The 18,534-nt window shown below is 42.8% G+C and overlaps 6 protein-coding genes across 6 annotated transcripts; 3 read left to right on the top strand and 3 right to left on the bottom strand.

Annotated features, from left to right (window-relative positions):
* Positions 1-3,521, bottom strand: LOC117641362. Its single transcript, XM_034378618.1, has 3 exons — positions 3,147-3,521; positions 1,467-1,650; positions 1-1,218 (listed from the first exon to the last, which is right to left on the bottom strand). Exons 1-3 carry the CDS (start codon positions 3,404-3,406, stop codon positions 1,093-1,095), a joined length of 570 nt encoding a protein of 189 aa, XP_034234509.1. The 5' UTR covers positions 3,407-3,521; the 3' UTR covers positions 1-1,092.
* Positions 3,522-4,614: 1,093 nt separating this feature from the next.
* LOC117641653 (PI-PLC X domain-containing protein 3) lies at positions 4,615-6,791 on the top strand. Its single transcript, XM_034379147.1, has 5 exons — positions 4,615-4,929; positions 5,026-5,200; positions 5,281-5,473; positions 5,555-5,807; positions 5,889-6,791. Exons 1-5 carry the CDS (start codon positions 4,797-4,799, stop codon positions 6,137-6,139), a joined length of 1,005 nt encoding a protein of 334 aa, XP_034235038.1. The 5' UTR covers positions 4,615-4,796; the 3' UTR covers positions 6,140-6,791.
* A 119-nt stretch (positions 6,792-6,910) lies between these two features.
* Positions 6,911-7,784, top strand: LOC117641654 (28S ribosomal protein S14, mitochondrial). Its single transcript, XM_034379148.1, has 3 exons — positions 6,911-7,074; positions 7,211-7,351; positions 7,492-7,784. The coding sequence occupies exons 1-3, from the start codon at positions 7,000-7,002 to the stop codon at positions 7,672-7,674; spliced, it is 399 nt and encodes a 132-aa protein (XP_034235039.1). The 5' UTR covers positions 6,911-6,999; the 3' UTR covers positions 7,675-7,784.
* Positions 7,785-8,138: 354 nt separating this feature from the next.
* LOC117641655 (60S acidic ribosomal protein P1) lies at positions 8,139-10,007 on the bottom strand. Its single transcript, XM_034379150.1, has 3 exons — positions 9,808-10,007; positions 9,043-9,298; positions 8,139-8,215 (listed from the first exon to the last, which is right to left on the bottom strand). Exons 1-3 carry the CDS (start codon positions 9,877-9,879, stop codon positions 8,202-8,204), a joined length of 342 nt encoding a protein of 113 aa, XP_034235041.1. The 5' UTR covers positions 9,880-10,007; the 3' UTR covers positions 8,139-8,201.
* On the top strand, positions 10,005-13,401 carry LOC117641647. Its single transcript, XM_034379142.1, has 9 exons — positions 10,005-10,373; positions 10,478-10,599; positions 10,694-11,160; positions 11,333-11,575; positions 11,665-11,793; positions 11,864-11,971; positions 12,068-12,760; positions 12,839-13,041; positions 13,135-13,401. Exons 1-9 carry the CDS (start codon positions 10,173-10,175, stop codon positions 13,243-13,245), a joined length of 2,277 nt encoding a protein of 758 aa, XP_034235033.1. The 5' UTR covers positions 10,005-10,172; the 3' UTR covers positions 13,246-13,401.
* LOC117641648 (rab-like protein 6) lies at positions 13,362-18,298 on the bottom strand. Its single transcript, XM_034379143.1, has 12 exons — positions 18,009-18,298; positions 17,567-17,843; positions 17,379-17,485; positions 17,076-17,302; positions 16,837-16,977; positions 16,540-16,749; positions 16,304-16,451; positions 15,942-16,227; positions 15,691-15,859; positions 15,363-15,596; positions 15,055-15,280; positions 13,362-14,956 (listed from the first exon to the last, which is right to left on the bottom strand). Exons 2-12 carry the CDS (start codon positions 17,703-17,705, stop codon positions 14,768-14,770), a joined length of 2,076 nt encoding a protein of 691 aa, XP_034235034.1. The 5' UTR covers positions 17,706-17,843; positions 18,009-18,298; the 3' UTR covers positions 13,362-14,767.
* Between the last annotated feature and the right edge of the window lie 236 nt (positions 18,299-18,534).

The raw sequence follows: 18,534 nt of genomic DNA, 5'->3' as shown, positions 1-18,534 counted from the left end.
TTTATCAAAATACACACAGTCTATTTTCTTTGCTCATACATATATACAGCTTGCACACCAAAAAACATAAAGAATTGATATTTTGATGGTACATAACATCAGTACAATTTTGCAACGTGACTTTAATATATTGAATAAATACCTGGACTCAGGACTTTCTTTTAACATGTGCTGGTAAAGGCCATTCTAATTTAGTGTCCTAAAAATATACATGGTATTTTAGCATATAAATTTAACAATGACAGTCTTTCACAACTTATGATGAACTGAATTTTGGACTATTATCAAAAGAGCTCACAGACACAAAGCCTTGCTACACTATTTCAAAAAGAAAACGGTTTGTAATGTAAAATGTGCTATTGGTACACTGAACAAAGCAATTTTGATTCAATGACACACAATTCTCTCAGTTCCTTTGTTTTTGTTACATATTTTTCTTTTCCACGGGTACTGTGGCTGAACAATTATGTTCTCTGAAGAGAAGTTATTGCTAGAGATTGGATAAACATATCAATACCCAACAAATCACATTGGAAACAAAAGTTAAAAGTTAATTTTTCTTAACTTAATATCTCATAGAGACCTAGATCAGTATTTTTTATCATAAAATTTCAAATTTTGCTCCTTTAAAAATCCTTTCTAACTTCACAACACACTATATTGATTTTAAGTTCATTATCGCTTGCTTGTCCAAGCATACTAACAAATTTATTTGTTGGTGGTGGAAGCCACTTATTAGCATGTTTTCTAGTTGGCACCTAACTGTACATAAATGCATGAATATGGTAAATATGTACTTTGACTAGATAATTATTCCCCCCAGTAGATGGAGCATGTTAAAACCACTTAACTAACCATTATTGATAATTATTCTTATGCCCATTGATTCAGATAGAAAATCACTTTGGCATTAGAAGTAAATGATTTAAACTCAAATCTTTCTCTTAAAATGCAACAGTACTATCTAAGTGCTTAATTTAGTGATAATTTTCCACTGACAATATTGGTTCAGTGTATCAGTCTCTTACACAAAGTAAAGCTGAGCATTTTTCTAAACTTTGTGGACCTATCACTTTTCAATTTTTCCGTAGCTTAGGAACTGCGACGATCCTTGTCACTAAGCTGTATTCGCTTTGGCTTCTCATTGGACTTCCACAGCCATGTTCGGCAGTCCTTCTTCCAGACAGGAGCAATATCTTCTGGACAGTAGTGTCGGCCCTGTAATCATATCCGTAAATTACATCAGGAAAATCCAATCATTAACGCCTCATTAAATGGATTGAGATAAGTCAAAGCGATGACACAAAAACAGTGCGTCACCAGAAATATGTCGGTGAGGAAAGGCATGTCTCAAGGTAATGTCACCCCTTGGCTGGCACACGCCGGCGTCACTCTGCTGCACGTGCGCTGTGCTCAGCTGTGCTGTGCATGACCGACTCTCCTAGGCCTTAGGCCGCCACACTCACCTGGTGCCGAAGAACCTCGAAACCGAAGGCACGGTCCACGGTGTCGACATGCGCCCCGTTGCGGGTCAGGATCTCCTTGGTCCTCATCCTGATGGAGTCCCTCTCCTCGTGGAAGTTCTGGCCAGGGCATCCGCAGGGGCAGCGGTGCTCGCGGTCTCGCTGATCCATTAAATCCAGTTGGTACCTGCAATGGCGAAGGCGAAGGCAGGTCAAAGGCGGAAAAGTACTGAAAAAGTGAGGCTCTGAGCCCTGTCTGGGCCTGGGCCGTCTGGCGCCGGGCCGGGCGCGCTGCGTGTGTGGTAACGGGTGGAATTGTTGCCAAAACCGCTCAACCGAGTGAATAGGATTGTTAACTTTAGTAGCTTGTGCACTCACGGACGCTTGGAGAAAATGCAGAACGGCATTATTGCGCCAAAGAGGTAAGCTGCGGCTGCACTTGAGAAACCATGCGACTCTTGACCATTCACCCTCCAACAGGTTTCTGCTTGTTTATCCCTTTCCCCCTCCTGCCTCTCCCGCCCATATTGCCCTCCAACCCCCACCCTTCCTTTCCTGCCCTGAGTAACAGAAACAGCGGGCGGCACAGTGCACGGTGGGTTGCCTGCCTCATAGGCGCTCGGGCCAAACTTCCTTATCCCGGCCTGAACTTTGATGGGCCCAGGATCACAAGTTCAGATAACCCTGACTAAGTACTTTGAAGGCGTTTCCTTCAGAACCCCCCACATTTAGAAGAATTACCGACAAGGGCGGACTCGCCTTCCCCTTCACCTACTTCCTCCCCTTCCCGAACCAGTACCACAGTTTTGCATCAATGCGTCAACTTGACCCTACTACTGGTATTTCGCTCTTTCATGCGGATCCCTCTTGATTCAACAAGCGCTTACATCGTTTGCGTTTAGCACCTTCAGATATTCATTTCACTCGTCTCTCCGCGATGACCCAGATCACCCAGATCGTTAACTCGCAAAAACGACGTTTTAACCTCAACTTCCGCGGGGCCCGGGGCCATTGACCTACACTACACTACGGCGGCGCCCTTCAGGTGGGGGTGCGGGGGCCGCGGGGGCAGCGTCGGGCCCAGAATCGGCCTCGGGGGCACAAAGCACCATACAGCATACGTAGTTACAGGGGAAAGAGTGTCTTTCTGTGGACCCTCAAAAGGCGCGATCAAACTTGCTTAAAGAAGGGTAAAATGGCCTGTTGCCCCCCCTCCCCCGATCTGCGCTCGGTAAAGGAAATGTATAGTTCTCAGTTCTTTTATATTTTAAGAAAATTCTGTTGTTTTTTCTCGGCAGTGCGTCGGCTGTTAAGGAACTGTGTAATAACCCCTGTAATTCCTCGTTCAAAAGGCGTGCGCTAGCATCAGCCAGGCGTGGACCAATTCTACTAGCAGATGTGGGATAGTCATTGAAGCGGGTAGGTGGTGGTGGTGGTGGAGGGAGGGCAGGCTCTTTCAAAACAATGCTCACCGCGGCGGAGCGGTGGACAGGGCGGGGTTTGCACCGTTTGCACCCTTAAGCCGTCACACCGTTGCGGACACTGCCGCGAGCAAGAGGGGCACGCAGTGAAGTACCCGCCGTGTTGCCGGAAGGGCTGACGCGCCGAGAAAGGGTCAGGAAGGGGCCGCGGCGGGTGGCGGGGCTCGGGTGCGGCGGCGAGGTGGCGGTAGTTAGTACTCACTGCATGTCCTCATCCTGGGTGAACACGGAGCTGTTGTTCTCGCTGCTGCTATCATCCGTGCTCAGGCTGCGGCTCAGAGTGTTCTGCGCGCTCTGCGTCTCGGCAGGGGCGTGTGTCGACCGCGTCGACGCCGCGTTGGACAAGCTGGCCGTGGCCGCGGCCGAGGCGGCGCAGCTGTAGTCCTTGTGGCTCTTCTTGGCTCGCTTCTGCAGGCGGAAGGCGTTGTATATGACGGTGGGCGTGCAGACGGCCCAGCCCATTTTCAGCTCGGCGATGAAGGTGGGCTCCGGCGCGATGCCGCGGTGCACTCCGGGCAGAGGGTCCGGCGCGTAGCGCGTAGCGCGTAGCGTCGGCGGGGTGGACTCGCGCTGGAGTCGGCCGCTCAGCTCGGCGTCGGTGCTGCGTCTTTGGGCGGCCGGGAAGGGGGCGAGGCAGGGCGAGGGCGACACCTCGTAGCCGGGCTGGGCTCTGGCTGGGGCTGTGCTAGCTGCGCCGTGGCATCGATCCGGACCCCCGGCCCCCAGTGCCGCCCCCAGCCCCCAGCCCCCAGCCCCCGGGCCGCAGCATCCACGGGGCCTAGCCCACCCTGCCCCCGCCCTCTGCCGCCCTCGGCCGCCCTGGCCCGGAACGCCGCGCATCCTCCACTATCCGACCATCCGGCGCAGCGAGCCACCCCTCTGGGCACTCTAACCACCCCACTAGCCACCCGCCACCCCTAGCCACCCCTAGCCACCCTCATCCCTATCCCGGCCGGCCCCAAGCGCCCCACCCTATCCCCACTGCTGGACTGCTGGGGCATCGCGGGGCATCGCGGGGCATCGCGGGGCATCGCGGGGCATCGCCCTGGCCTGGCGCCGTGAGCGCGCAGCACTCGGTGCAGCAATGGCGCAGCAGGGCACCGAGTGCCGCGGTGCTCACACCTGGCTCACACCTTCGTTCCGCGTTCTCGGTGCGCTGCACCGCACAAAACGTTTCGTCTCGTCTCTGCCACTTCGAGTGCTCTGCTCAATGAATCTCCTACCGCCAACTGACGTTGAAGGCGTTAGTTTGGGGCTAACACGGTCGGATTTTTCATTTCCCTCAACCATCATGAACACTCTGTCAGAAAGAAACAACAGACATCTGCACATTTTTGTTTCAGATTCATGAAAATCTCGGCGCAGTCGCGTAAGTTGAATGAACGGACGGTGGTGGTGGCAGCGCTGGGCATTCCCTTTATGTAAACGTCACTTTTTCATAGTCAGCACGTGGGCGCGGGAATCTATACTTGGAATGAAAGCGGAACTGGATAGGGTAACGAAAACTACCGACAAAAAGCAAGGGAGCTGTCGATTGGGTCTCTACTCTAGGTGCGGGTGGTGAGGGTAGTTGCCCGAGTTGCGCGTGGCTGCGTGCGGTGCGGGGAAGACGTGGAGTGTGAAGTGGAAGGGGGAGGATGAGGGCGAAAGGGAGGGGGAAGGAGGAAGAGGGGGGAGGGGGTGTGTCGTCTGATGCAGCTGCAGTGGCAGCGTCAACGACAACAACACTGGCAAACAGTAGCAAAGGGGGGCGGAACAAGTAACAACAACGTATAGTGACATTGCAGACTTACAAAAGACATTTTCTAGTAGGTTTTCGGTTTAGTTGTGAGAAGAGCACTGCCAAGACACAATGACTACCAATATGGAATTGGGCATTACAAAGTGGTGTGAAAGCATAGAGTCTTCCAGTAATTTTGAACGCTGGATGGGTGAACTGCCAGACTGCTTAAAATCCATACCAATCACTTATTTGGCTATACCAGGTAAGACATTTGCTCATCTGTGTCTTGCTTGATTGAAATTTGTAGATAGGTTATGTGTTGCAGCTTGTGATGCTTTGCCTTAACCTTTGTTTGCAGGAACTCACGATTCAATGAGCTGTGGAATTTCTAAGGCCTCAGGTATTTCACCAGATTCAACAGCCGTTGTTAAAGTCTTGGGAAAATTCCTTGGACCATTAGTGAAGCCGATTGTTCTCAAGTGGTGTGTGACACAGCACAGAGCGATGGAAGAGCAACTTATTGCTGGAATCCGGTATAAGATTTAATTTTGCTGCTTCTAGTATTTAATTTCTTGAGTCCTCAACCAGTACATACTTCTTAATTTATTTTCAGGTACTTTGATCTAAGAATAGCTGTCCACAAACCTAGTGGTCAACTCCAATTCGTGCATGGGATGTACGCCCAAGAGATAACCCAGCCATTCTTGGAAATTAAAAATTTCCTTTTAAGTCATGAGCAGGAAATTGTTGTTCTTGATATACAACATTTTTATGACTTTACCTGTGAAGACCACAAAAAACTTCAGGTAATTATCTTTTTGTTTTCATAACTTGTCAAATCTTAGGGTGCATCTTTATTTTTTGGTGTATTTTGTTTAAACTTTCAGAGCTTTTTTCACAACCACTTTGGAAATATGATGTGTCCATTAACCATGGACAAACACATTTCAGAGATTACTCTGAGATGGATGATCGAGCAACATTATCAAGTAATTATTATTTACCGCGATCGAATGGGACATGGAGATTCTCAGCTGTGGCCCAGTCAAAGCTGGCCCACACCCTGGCCCCAGACAACTTCAGTTCAGAACATGATTTCATTTTTACAGAATGGGCTCTCTCATCGGCCTTCAAATGCAGGTACAGATTAATTTATTTCGTGTTTATTCAAAACTTTTTCGCCCTTTCTTTGAACAATTTGTTTGGTGTCCTTTGTTGTAGGATATGTTACGCAGTGTGTATTGACCCCCAATGTGTGGTTTGTGATTCGTCATCCTCTTTCAAACCTGCTGAATAAATGTGCTGCCCCATGTAATTATTCTATTATTTCATGGCTGGAACAACAGCAACCTGGTCAAAAGGGTGTGAATGTTGTCATAACAGACTACTTTGATTTTGACCCAGCCAAGTTTCCATTTGTAAAAACAGTTGTCCTGCTGAACCGCAAACATGAGCTGCATTGTCACATATAGCAACTGGTATTGCAGATGAAGATTAAAACAGTTTGTGCGTAAATGCTCAATCTCTTTGGAAAATTGTAATTGAAGCATGTAGACCGACTTTTGCATTTTCTTTGTGCATGAATTTTTTTATAAAGTATTATATTTATTAATTTTAATGTTCAAACCAAAGCTTTGTACACACATTAATATTTCAGGATCTAAAATTTTATAAATTTAAGTGGGTATAGTATTTTAAGTTCAAAACAAGCCAAAGCAACAAGTTAAATTAGATTGTAGTCACTTAGCCATTGAATCTAATTATGGAATATTAAGATTGATGTAGTGACTGGTATATTGTGATAAAGCTGTTTTTTACAGTTTTCTTTTTTTAATGTGATGATTTTATGTGCTGTTTAATTGTCATTCCAAAACAGATTGTTATCTTATGCCTCTGATGTGTTTTTGTGGGCTTTGTGGCTGTGAGCTGTGATATAAGCCAGTTAGGTTTGGTTCACTTTGAGGTATTTTAAACTAGTGCTTGCTGATTCTTGCTAATGAAATGTGATAAACTGGCTTACAAGTCGATTTCATGTTAAAATACTGAATGGTGTTTTGATGCATGTATGTACTACCTTCACAAGAGGAAAGGATTCGTCAAATAAAAAATGTTTTCCTCTTTTGATTTATCATGACTTTTCTTAACCATTTAAACAAAAAACACGGGCATCATACATGTTCAAGTTCAAAATTAAGCGCCATGGAGAGTGCCTTCCCTGATTCTTTTGTTTCTTAGTTGTCGTCTGCGCTCGCTTCCCCAGTTTGACTCGAGATGGCGTCCTAGACGCTCCATCAAAAACGAGACGCAAAAATATCAAATTTATGTTTTAAACATGGCATTCTTGCAGAATGGTCTACGCTCCATGGCCTCCCTGTTATTCCGTGACACACCGCAAGCTCTGGTACAGGTAAGTTATGCCAAACCTTTGCAAGGTTTGTTCACCATTCACCGGAAGGGGCACGCAATAACCTAGTTTCAATGTTGTCTGCAACTGTGTATGTACCATTGTGAACTTCAAATTTTGATTACTTACCATTTGACAGTCCCAGCAAGTTCGAACCAAGTTTGTAAATAGAATGCAAATTAAGGACCAGAAAAGGCGAATCACTGTCAAGAAGTTTGGAAGAGAGAGGATGTTGTTGAACACTTTGTATCGGTGCAAAGGCCTTCCGCCAGAAATTCGTGTAAGTATATGTTCACTTCCTTCTTTGAGTGTTTGAGTGGGACTGAGAAGGTGTTGATAAAAAAATAAAAAATGGATTTGTTTTTTGTGTGGAATGGATTGCACCCACCCTCATTGATGATTTGTATGCTCTTTTGACAGGAAATTGCTCATGAAGATGTTAAAGCCCTCCCCAGAGACTCCAATTTCATTCGTTTGAACTATCGCTGCTATGCCACATCAAGGCCAAGGGCATGTATTAAAGAGTTCCGTATGAGCAGAATTGTGTTTAGGCATTTGGCAGACTACAATAATTTGGCAGCGATTCAAAGAGCTATGTGGTAACCCTGTATTAGTTTCAGTAATAAATTCTACGTCATGTAACATAATGTAGCATGCATTAATCCTGCTGAATGAAAACTTTTCATTAAATTTGTTGAAAGAATTATCCATAACTGAACTGCATTTCTCATAATTTTAATTTGGCATAGCCCACGTGAGAAGTCAAGTGACTGTTGGGAAAGGCAAATTATTAGACTAAATCCACCTGACAACGAAGCCTAATGCCAAAGTCGATGCCACTAGGTAACTTTGCCGGCAAGAATGTCAAAGACACTAATGTAATGAAAGTTTAATATATAAAACCATCTTTACTGAGCACTCTAAACAAATCTTAGTAGTGGTGGAGATATCAGTCAACATTGTTGCATTCTTGCCACCCTTGAATGCGAACATACACATCCAGTAGCTGGTCACCCATGGCTCTAGTGTTTTATTGATAAGTGGTGTAGGAATCATTAAAGAAGGCATTGATGTTTTTATAAGTTTAATTGCACATAAAACTGTACATGTATAGAAAACAGGAATGAAGTCTAGTCGAAGAGACCTGTAACAAACAAAAATGAAAGTTAGAGAAAATACAGACAAATTCTTCACAGCAACAGAAAAGCTGGTTGTGTAGTGTTACTATCTACAGCAATGACATCAAGGCCGAATGCCGTCTATCATGAACACATCACTCTTCCATGCTTTACCCAGTTAAGACGCCATAAAGGGGCGAACAACACTAATGTCATGGATCTCATTTCTGAAGGGATTTAACTTCCTTAACAGCTATGGAAGTGTAGTGCCCAATTCTACGGCAATGACACAAAGACTAATTGCCGTCTATCAGCGACACATCGCTTTTCCATAGTTTACCATGTTAGGACACCATTCATAGGCGAGCTACACTGATGCCATGGCTGATTTCAATCCTGTTCATATGTCTCAAGGACGATAAAGATCAGCCAATGTGCCTGACACTCCTTTGAAAAATGAGGACTACCCCATCATCATACACATGGTCAGAATTAATTTACCCACTCTTAGCACACCGCCTTGGCATGGAAAAGCCAAGCACAGCCGGCTTAATAGAATGGGGGTTTGGCTGGATAAATCATTATGCATAAAGATGTATCTAACACTCCTTTGAAGAATGAGGACTACCCCATCATCATACACATGGTCAGAATTAATTTGCCCACTCTTAGCACACCGCCTTGGCATGGAAAAGCCAAGCACAGCCGGCTTAATAGAGTGGGGGTTCTACTCCACATAGGGGCAGAATAGAATATCCCCTGAATGTATTGCAATATCGGGAATCACACAACTTCAACATGAAGAGGGTAGGGGCTACATGGTAAGTCAAGTAACAATGCAACGAACACCTACCGAAGCCCATGTCATCGTCAGTCTCAGGGTCGCTTTCGACCTTCTTCTTCTCCTCCTTTTTCTTTTCCTCAGGAGCACCTCCGGCGGCAGCTGCGGCGGGGGCAGCGCCACCAGCGGGAGCAGCACCAACACCAGCACCGACGTTGGTGATGAGGTCCTTGATGTTGATACCCTCCAGGGCCTTGGCGAAGAGACCAGGCCAGTAGGGGTCTACATCAACAGACGCAGCCTTGAGGATGGTCTGGATCTTCTCACCCTGCAACACAGACACAAAAAAATGCATTCTTTGTAGACTGGATTTTGAAGCAAAGTAAGGAAACGTGGGGCACATTACTTTAAATTGTCATAGTGACGCGGCTAGGCTGACACACAGACACTAGGCTTAGGTGCGTGTTGGATAAGGGCCAAATACGTAGTCGAAATTGCAAGCAATATTGCGAAATTCAGCAAAGAGCTTGGGTGTGATAAAAACAGTTCAGACAGTTGGAACTGTTTGTGCAACGACCAAAGCATGGTCCTTGCTCCTCCGCGTGTTGACACGGACAAGCTAAGCAAAGCGGTCGGCAAATGTGGTGACAAAGACACGCTTTCAAAAAGCGCAGCGACCAAAGTTCCGTTCCAGAGGGGAAAAAAGAGGGTCATGCAATTAAGACTCGCTTCCAATGGCGGAAACTATGACTTAGTGAGAAGACAGCAAGATCTGAGTGGAAAATTAACAGAGCAAAAGTAACACGTACACCGGCTAGGTTAAGTAGCGACACTTACCGTGACTGCGACATCGTCGTCAGCCAAAATCAGGGCGGAATAAACGCACGCCAATTCAGACCCGGTGCTCATGGTTGAGTTTTGTGGAAATATTAGGATGGATGCCTAATAAAATTTGTGCAAGTCGCCGATACGGCCTTAGCTCCGGAGAGAACAAGCACGGTGCAACTGATTCCAAACGGAAAGAAGAAGGAAGATGAAGAAGGAGATGGTGCAAGTTGAATGCACCCCACATCCGGTCCCATACGGCCCACCGCGGTCACTTTCAAAACACATTCGCTCTAGGTGGCCGTGCTTGGGCTCGGCTCGGCGGCCAAAACAAACTTCGTGTAGCAGACGACAGCAAACCAAGTAACCTAGTCGAAATGAGTGGAAATCCTTGCAATTTCTCAGTATTGCCATGGCACATCCCGAAGTCAATTGAAAACTTTGTTCCTGAGTATTCGCGCTTTTTCGTTTATAACGAGTACAGCCTGTTCTTTGCTTGGCGTTCTAATTTATCACTTATCTTAACCCTCCGTCGTGATAAAGACGTTTTGTCATCACAAAAACCACTACAAAGTCAGGTAATAAACCATTCTTTTCACACGTCATGAAAATTAATTATCTTTTGATGTATTCCATAAATCCCTCACGACAGCAATGACAGTCAGAAAATTTATGTTTACAGATTATAACATCAACAGAGCCCATCCTAGATATACTCCTCTTAGATAACTTTATTTATTTTGTAAGTTCTAGTGGTCTTTTCCAAGTTTTAAGCTCAACTGGAAAAAATAATTCTGCTACAGTGTAAGTTTTTTTTTTTTTTTTTAAAATTTGTTAACGAATCTAATGATACTGTTGACTGTTCTGTTATGCCGTTTGAAAATTTGTATCTGTTCAGGTTGAAACATCTGGACACTTGCAAGTCCTTTTCACTGAACACAGCTTTTAATTTATCAGCTGTGAAGAGGGTTTTAGCTGCGACCTCTATACCAAATCACTCTCTCCAGAATGGCTTTGCCGTCATTACTTGTGCACAAGACAATGGGACACTTAACGCAGAAATATACTCTGTGTCTCAGAACAGCACATCTCAAGTGGATTCACACCTTGAGTTTTCAAGTAACATCTACAGTGACAGAAGTCCTCTGGATGCAGGAAGATGCACCTGCCATTTTCTTGAGCAAAGTCAAGCCACTACTCTTTTCAGTGATTGTAAAGATGCGGATGTTCTTCTTGTTGGCCTGAGCTCCGGTCAACTTTTCTGCGTGCCTTTCCTGTTGACTGCTAAAAAGTTGGGGATAAGGTTGTCTCCAAGACTGATTTTCCAATCCCATTGGTCAATCATTGGACTCACATACTCTCCAGGTAGCTTTAATGATACTATATTTTCACTTTGAGGGTCGTACTCAAATATCAAGTGGAAGGCTTGGCTTGGCTTACTTGCATGTGAATGCAGGTGGGAAACCGCCTAAGGTCTTTCTGTTCTAAAATTTTCTATTTCTTTTGAACTTATTCAACAATATTTGTTTTTTGACAGATGTTTCCAATATATTTGTGTTCCTACAAGGTGGCACAGTTTTGAAAATATCACCTGTATTAAATAGGTCGATGAATTCAAATAGTATTCCACTGTCATTCAACTCTTTCACACTGTCTCATCCAGTGAAATGCTATTCTGCTCCCACATGTGAACAGTTAATAGTCTCAGATGGCTTTAACACAAGTCTAATCCACCTACTAGCACCAGATCAGACTCAAGTTGATATGATATCTGTCAAAGGTAAAATCTGATTATTTTTTTTTTTTTTGCTCTTTATGTTGCCCAAAGAAATACTTTGTATGATCAACATCAAATTTTCCACTCACCAGGGATTACTACAATGAGTTCAGTTCTTGAGGACAATCTTATAATTGCGTCATCTTCTCACAGTATATTCTATTTGCTGAACCCTGCAAGCACATTGTTCAAAGAAGAGCAAAGTCACTTCCCCTGGGCAGGTACAGTAAGTTTTGTTCTCACTCCTAATTGCTCGAGACTTTTTTCATTCTCTTAATTTTACCCTTGTAGGGTGTGACCTTGATCTGTCACTGCAGCTTGTACAAGAAATGCAGGCTCAAACAGCAATCCTCTCTGAAGTAAAAAACAAGCTAAAAGAAGAAGATGGCCTTATTAAAGGTCGGTTTAAAAATACCCACAACAAATCCTCATTTTATGTCTTGGTTAGTTATTTTTATCATTTTGAATAATAATTTCAATTGGATTTGATTTCAGCACTGTCTTCAGTATCAAGATCTCCTCTTATGGCCAAGTTTTTTACAATCGATGTCAAAGTATTTGGCAATCATGAAGAACAAAGTGGGCAAAGCTCAGAGACAACAGATTCTAATGACTTTCTGGAGAAAACTTATACAAAGTTTGTTATCTCAATTCAAATTAACAATAACTCACCTGAGGATTTTCCCTCTTCACTCTGGAAGATGAGTCTGGAGTTTCGAAGTGCAGATGGTTTGGCAGCAACAAGGCATATTCCTCTTACAAGGACATTTAGTAGTGATTTTCCATTTTGTGCCAGATTTAACATTCCATTTGCGGTTGAAATATCATCTTTACCCCTTGAAGTCAAAGCATACCTTTTGGCCGAGATCAAAGAAAATAAAGAGAAAAGGGAATGGCTAAAAATGAGCCTTGCAACTGCAGTTTTGGATGTGTCTCACTTTGTGTCTGCATTCTCTCAGGCACCTCAAGTTTCATGCATAGAGGCATATGATATTGCAGATTGTGTTAATCAAATTCATTCACCCATGTCTGGTTCTGATTCTCAGACAGATGATCTTCAGGAAAGGTGTTTAGTTTCTTGTGTGATCCCTGTCCCTGAAGAATTCCGTCAGCACAGTAAAATTGTTGATAAAATTTTGTCTAATTGTACTCATTGCAATAGTGCCATCAAGAACAAACATTTTTATGGTAAGTTTTGCAATTGCTCAACACTTCAGAGTGAAGATATGTTACAACAATATCATCATTTTCTTTTGTCTATTTTAGAACAAGGTGATAAAACTGTTATCTGGCTGAAGTTTTCACATAAAACTCTGAATATTGTATTAAGAAAGTCATGTTCCTCTATAACCATAAGCAGTGCTCATTTGGACTTCTTCCACTGTTTCAAGTTGCATTTAACGTCTATTTTCAAAGACTGCAAATCTGATTGTGACAATGAACATGATGTTGCATGTACTAAGGCTAAGGTAATGTAAATGTGAGATTGTATGGAACAAAACGAAAAAGAAAAATAACCTGTAACTTTTTCGAATCAATGATTTTTTACTTGTGTGTTGTAGAATCTCAATGCAGTACTGGAAACATTATCCCTTGAGGAAGCTCTGGACCACAAGAAGATACTTGCCATCTATCAAGATCTTAGAAACAATGTATCTCCTCAGATGTACTGACACATCGACTTAGATGTAAGTTTTTGGGCATTAAAGAAGTTTATTAAAGAAGTTATGGGGTTGGCGAGGTCTGTTCTCAGATGCTCTTTTGGGATTAAATGATTACCACAGAGAGATTAGCATAAATAAACAGTCACGTTTATTTTGAAAGAAATAGTAAATACTTGTTTGTTTTTTTCTTTTCTTTTTCTTTTGTTAAAGCTTTCAAGTTAAAAATGATAACAAGTTTAAAACAAAATGAGAGAAAGAGAGCAGATACAATAAACCTATTTTCACAGGGGTAGAATCTCACTGAAGCTCATCTTTCAACAAGAACAAATTTTGATACCTGCCATATTAATGATTTGCACACACTGCCTTGGGTACCAATTTAAAGCATAAACTTAAGCACACTTGTATAAAATTGGATACTAAGATGAATATTATGCTGTCAAGATAAATGATAATGTACCAAATTAAAAAAATTACCAAGAACCATCAGTGTCACTTTCATGTGATCTCATTTTGGGCAGGGGCAGATTTACATAGTCAATATGCAAGAACAGTAAAATGAAGGACTACTTTTAATAAACAAATATATGCCCAACAAAAATAAATTTACTGGCGCTGACTGAAGTAGTCCTTCATTTTGTGGATCTATTAAAAAACTCATAAGTACTCTTCAAGATGGGAAACATTAAAAAATACCCTTATAAACAACAGATTTTCTAGTCACAGCCACTTCTAACAGGTTTTATGTCAGGGTTCCTAAAGGCTGCTTCTGGGACATTCATCATTCGCAGAACACAGCTGGGGAGGAACAAGCTTTTGTAGAAGAAAAAATCACTTTATCAGAGATAGTAAAAAATAATTACTTCCACCAGCTCAGTTCTCTGTATCAATATCCATAACACAAGAAACCAGTATTAATTTAATATCAACAAACTCTCTGCTGTCTCTTACAATAGCCAAACCATTATGTACTTCTTAATGCACTTCAAAAACTTATTTTGAACAGTGCATCTGACTGAAATAGTAAACAGGGTCTTCCACCCCACATTAAAATTAATGAGATTTACAAACAATTGCACAGGTTTGGGCACATGATTTAATAAAAATCCAAAATTGACAACATCTGGCAATTCATTTCTCACACAACTGCTGAACAAGAGTGGAGTAAGTACAGAAACACCAGAGGAGATATAATTAATTTTCATTCTGGTCAAAACAGTAAGATAAATTGTACATGTCCAATTTATTATTATTATCAAGCAACAAGAAAAAAGTGAAATTGGGGATAACTGCTGAGTGATGATTTACATGCCTTGTAAACTGAAAAAAATCATCACTCCTCTTATTATGAAGTATTTTCGCTCGTAAAAGCAAATGTTTTGCCAGTAACTAGCAGCAATAATTATAGTAATACGTAAGTTCTATTGGACAGGAATGAAAAATGGAATATGTTTGAGCTTCATATAAATTGAAATGGCACAAACAACTCAGAGATGAAAGTCAATTTTTATAAGTAGTTTCAATATGGTACTCATAGGGCCTCATAAGCTGACTCCACTGGAGATGATGTGGAACCATTCAAAAATTCTTCCAACTCATCTCTACTCCGCTCTTCAGATTGAAGCTTCTTAACTGACTTTTTTTTCTTCTCACGTTCCTTTTCTTTGTCCTTATCCTTTGATTTTTTCTTATGCTTTTTGCTGCTCCCTTTATCATCCTCCTTCAGAAAAGAAACAAGCAGCAAAATTAAGAAATGCTCAGTAAGACCATACAATTTACTACATGCACATGCAAGTGGAGTGAGCAAAATGAACCTACCTTTTCCTGCTCTTTTTCTTTTTTCTGCTTCTTTTTCTTTTCAGATGTGTTAGAGGAAGGTGGTGTTGGTAAATTATCTCCATCCCTTGAGCCTCGAGACCCTCCAGAAGCTCTGGATCCGGTATCTTCTCCACCTTCAGGACTCCTTCGTAATTTACTGTCAGAACTGAACCAAGCATCAAGGGCATCTCCTGTAATTGTAGAGACTTCACCATCCAGCGATCCTCTAAAAGAAAGAAGAGGAATTAATGGGAGCCGATAGAAAAGCTTCCAATTAGTAAATCAAACAAAGAATTGAAGTCACTCACTCATCTTGCACAGACTTCTTTCCAGTGCTGGATGCTGTTGATAATTTTCGAACTGGAACTGGTGACTCGGATGTGGATGAGACATGAACTGGTTGTGGTACTTCATCATCAGGGTCGTTTTCAGTCTCAGCATCAGCAATAGTTACACCCGGGAGAGGTTGCGTCAGATCTTCATCAGAGTCTATATCATCCTGGAAGCCCGCAACTAGGGGGTTTCCATCTGGTTCAACTTCGCTGTGTAAAAAGAAAACACACACACACAATAAGAGACACTTTTGTTACAGAAAAAAAAATTGTTTTTTTTTTCACTGATGTAAGGGTTGCTAACCTATCAGAATCAACTGATTGTTGGGTGGTTGTATTCTGCACTGTTGGAGTTGAGTCTTCCAAAAACGACCTGTCAATCACACCGCCATCAGGTACGAATTCTTCCACACTAACAACATTTCCAGCCATACTTTTTGCTGCACCTTCCAATGATAAATCAAGCCGTTTATCTGTAAATGACAATTTACTTGAAGCAAAGTAGCATTCCAAATAATTATTTTCAAAACAAACTGAGTAGTATGAGATACTCACCAGTTTCCACAAGGTCCTTCTTTCCAAAAAGCTTAGACATTAACCCAGTCTGCTTCTTCCCAGAGTCTGCCATCCCATCGATAACATCACTACCCACACCCTTCTCAGGTGCACTCGGCACGGGGGGCTGTGATGAAGAAGTTGGACCAGAACTTGAAGGACCACCATTTATGGGGATCCCTCCCGGAATAGGTTGACCTCCTCCAATAGGTTGACCTCCTCCGATGGGGCCAACAGGACCTGGAGTCGAGGAACTTCGGCGCATGCCAGAATCATTTGCTTGAGTCTGCAAGAAATTTCAAAACATGTAGAGAAGAACATAAACTTCAATATAACTTCAACATGAAAATTTGAATACAAACCATTGGCGAAGACAGTTGTTGGGAGGTGGAAGAATGAGGCAGACCAGAGGGTGCATGGCCTACTCCAGAAAAAGATTGAGCTTGAGTTCCTGCAGAAGATGTAGACTCAGCCACCTGGCGGCGTTTATTCACCAGGTTCTCAAGAAATCTACAATATTAAAAGGGAAGTAGCGAGTAACTTAATAAAGACATTCAGAACAGGTTCAAATGGGAATTTAAAGCAAAATTCAACCTACTGGTTGTAATCAGCATCAGGACCAGCCTGGAAGGCATCAAGTTCTGCAACAGTGGCTGTTGTTTCATTGCCATTGGTTTCAAGCTGAGCAAGCAAAGTCTCTCGCTGAAGTTGCAAAAATGGTAAATTGAGAAACTTATGCAAATACTTCAATCCAAATCCATTACGCATAGAAGACTCGGCATAACGAATTTGGGCACATCCTTCAGGTCTGCAAGATTAAAAATGAATGTCCCCACATTTATCACAAATATCAACTTCAAAATGAAAATTTTATAAAAGAAAAGTTGTGACTTACCTTTGTTGGCTCTCGATGTAATATATAATGTGGTCTGGTGTGATAACTCGATGGTGGGACATATCACAGTGGTTTGCAAGAACTAGGACTGGAATGTGTGTTGGTACTTTAGGCAATTCTCTCTGAACATATTCAAATGTCCTTGGAAGCAGAAAAAAATTTATGAGTAACATCAAGTTGGTCCGCTTGACCATGGTCATTTAAATACATACATGCATATATACATAAATAAATCTCACCAGTTCTTTGTAATGTCCAAAACCATGATAACACCATTGGTACCCTTGTACACATCCAAAAATTCTGCATCAAGAACTGGCTCTTCCGGTAGATCATTGATAGGACCAGCATTGTCTAGCTTCAGACCGTCGATCCGTTTTTTCTTCTTCCCCCGATCAACTACGTCCCATACCTCAACCTTTACTACATCATCGGTAGCTTTGTAGCTCCATTGAATACTTGCAACCTAGTAGATTAAATTTTAACAAGTTTATGATCCATGTTAGCTGGATAGGTACAGAAATATTTTGCAAGAGGCATACCTGAATTTCTTCTGTAGGAGCATATTCTTCAATAAATTTTTCCCCTTTCAGTCGGTGAAACAGCGCAGTTTTACCTACATTTCGATCTCCCTTAATGATGATTTTCACTGATCAAATAAGGGATGCACATTAGTAAAACCATGCATGAGAGTAATAACTATCAGATCAAGTGTAATGAGCGATCTTACTGTTGTACTGAACACCACGTGCAAACTTGCGCTGCAGATTATGTGCCATAGACTGAAGACCTGGGCGAGGAGTTGCTGGCAAGCCTCCAAGGGTCGGGGTTTCCCCCTTCCCTGTCATTCTCTTTAAGGCAGCAAACATTGTGTCGTCTCGGTTTCTCCAGACAATAACTCAGAAAGTAGACTGGTATGTGCTAGACACCAAAGTATAGCTTTGACAGCACATACACAAGTCTATATTGACTTTCTTGTGCAGTCTACTGGTACAATAAGATGAGAGCTGAAATAAAAGAAGTCAATTACATAATATAAATAATACTTTTGCTTGAGTTGGGATCTTAGCTCTTTTTGCCTTTCCCCATTAAACATGAAAAGAGTTCTTGCGACCGAGCTTTTCAATACGTGCCATAAAACGAGCAGAACGTTAATCGTGTCAGAAGTTTACCTTTCAGATGGTAAGCAGTCTTTCCCGGACTGCCTGAAAAAATCCTAACCTAGGCGAACTGGCCATCATGGACTTCAACACAAGTAGCAGATGCGCATGTAAGATGGTTGACGATCAAATCATACAGGCTGATAAAACGCTAAAATTCAGGTCAAATAAAAAGGAGCTAAATGCACGAGTCAGGTATCATCTTCGCAGTTATTACACTGCGACATTTTGGCTGCTTGACAGCTGTGCAGCTCGAAGCTCGAGAGAAACTTGCGGCCGAGGGGGTGGGGGGAGAGGGAGTGGAGTGGGGTAGGATTAGGTTGAGGAGGGAGAAGGGGGAGAGAGGAGGAAGAGAGAAGAGTTTTCGGAGTGAAGCGGAAGGTGAAATTGGTGAAATATTTGACCCAAGAAAGTCAGGGCGAGGCCACCAAGTACCAAGGGATTGAAAGTATTGAAAGGTTCGTGGGAGCGCCCTTGCCGTGCTGGTGGCCTAGCCCTGTCTTTGCGGCAGGGTAGGCAGTCCCGCCACGCAGCGCTG

The sequence above is a fragment of the Thrips palmi genome, unplaced genomic scaffold (assembly GCF_012932325.1).
Source record: "Thrips palmi isolate BJ-2018 unplaced genomic scaffold, TpBJ-2018v1 HiC_scaffold_15, whole genome shotgun sequence".
Classification (NCBI taxonomy): domain Eukaryota; kingdom Metazoa; phylum Arthropoda; class Insecta; order Thysanoptera; family Thripidae; genus Thrips; species Thrips palmi.
This window is presented reverse-complemented; position numbering and strand designations above follow the sequence as displayed.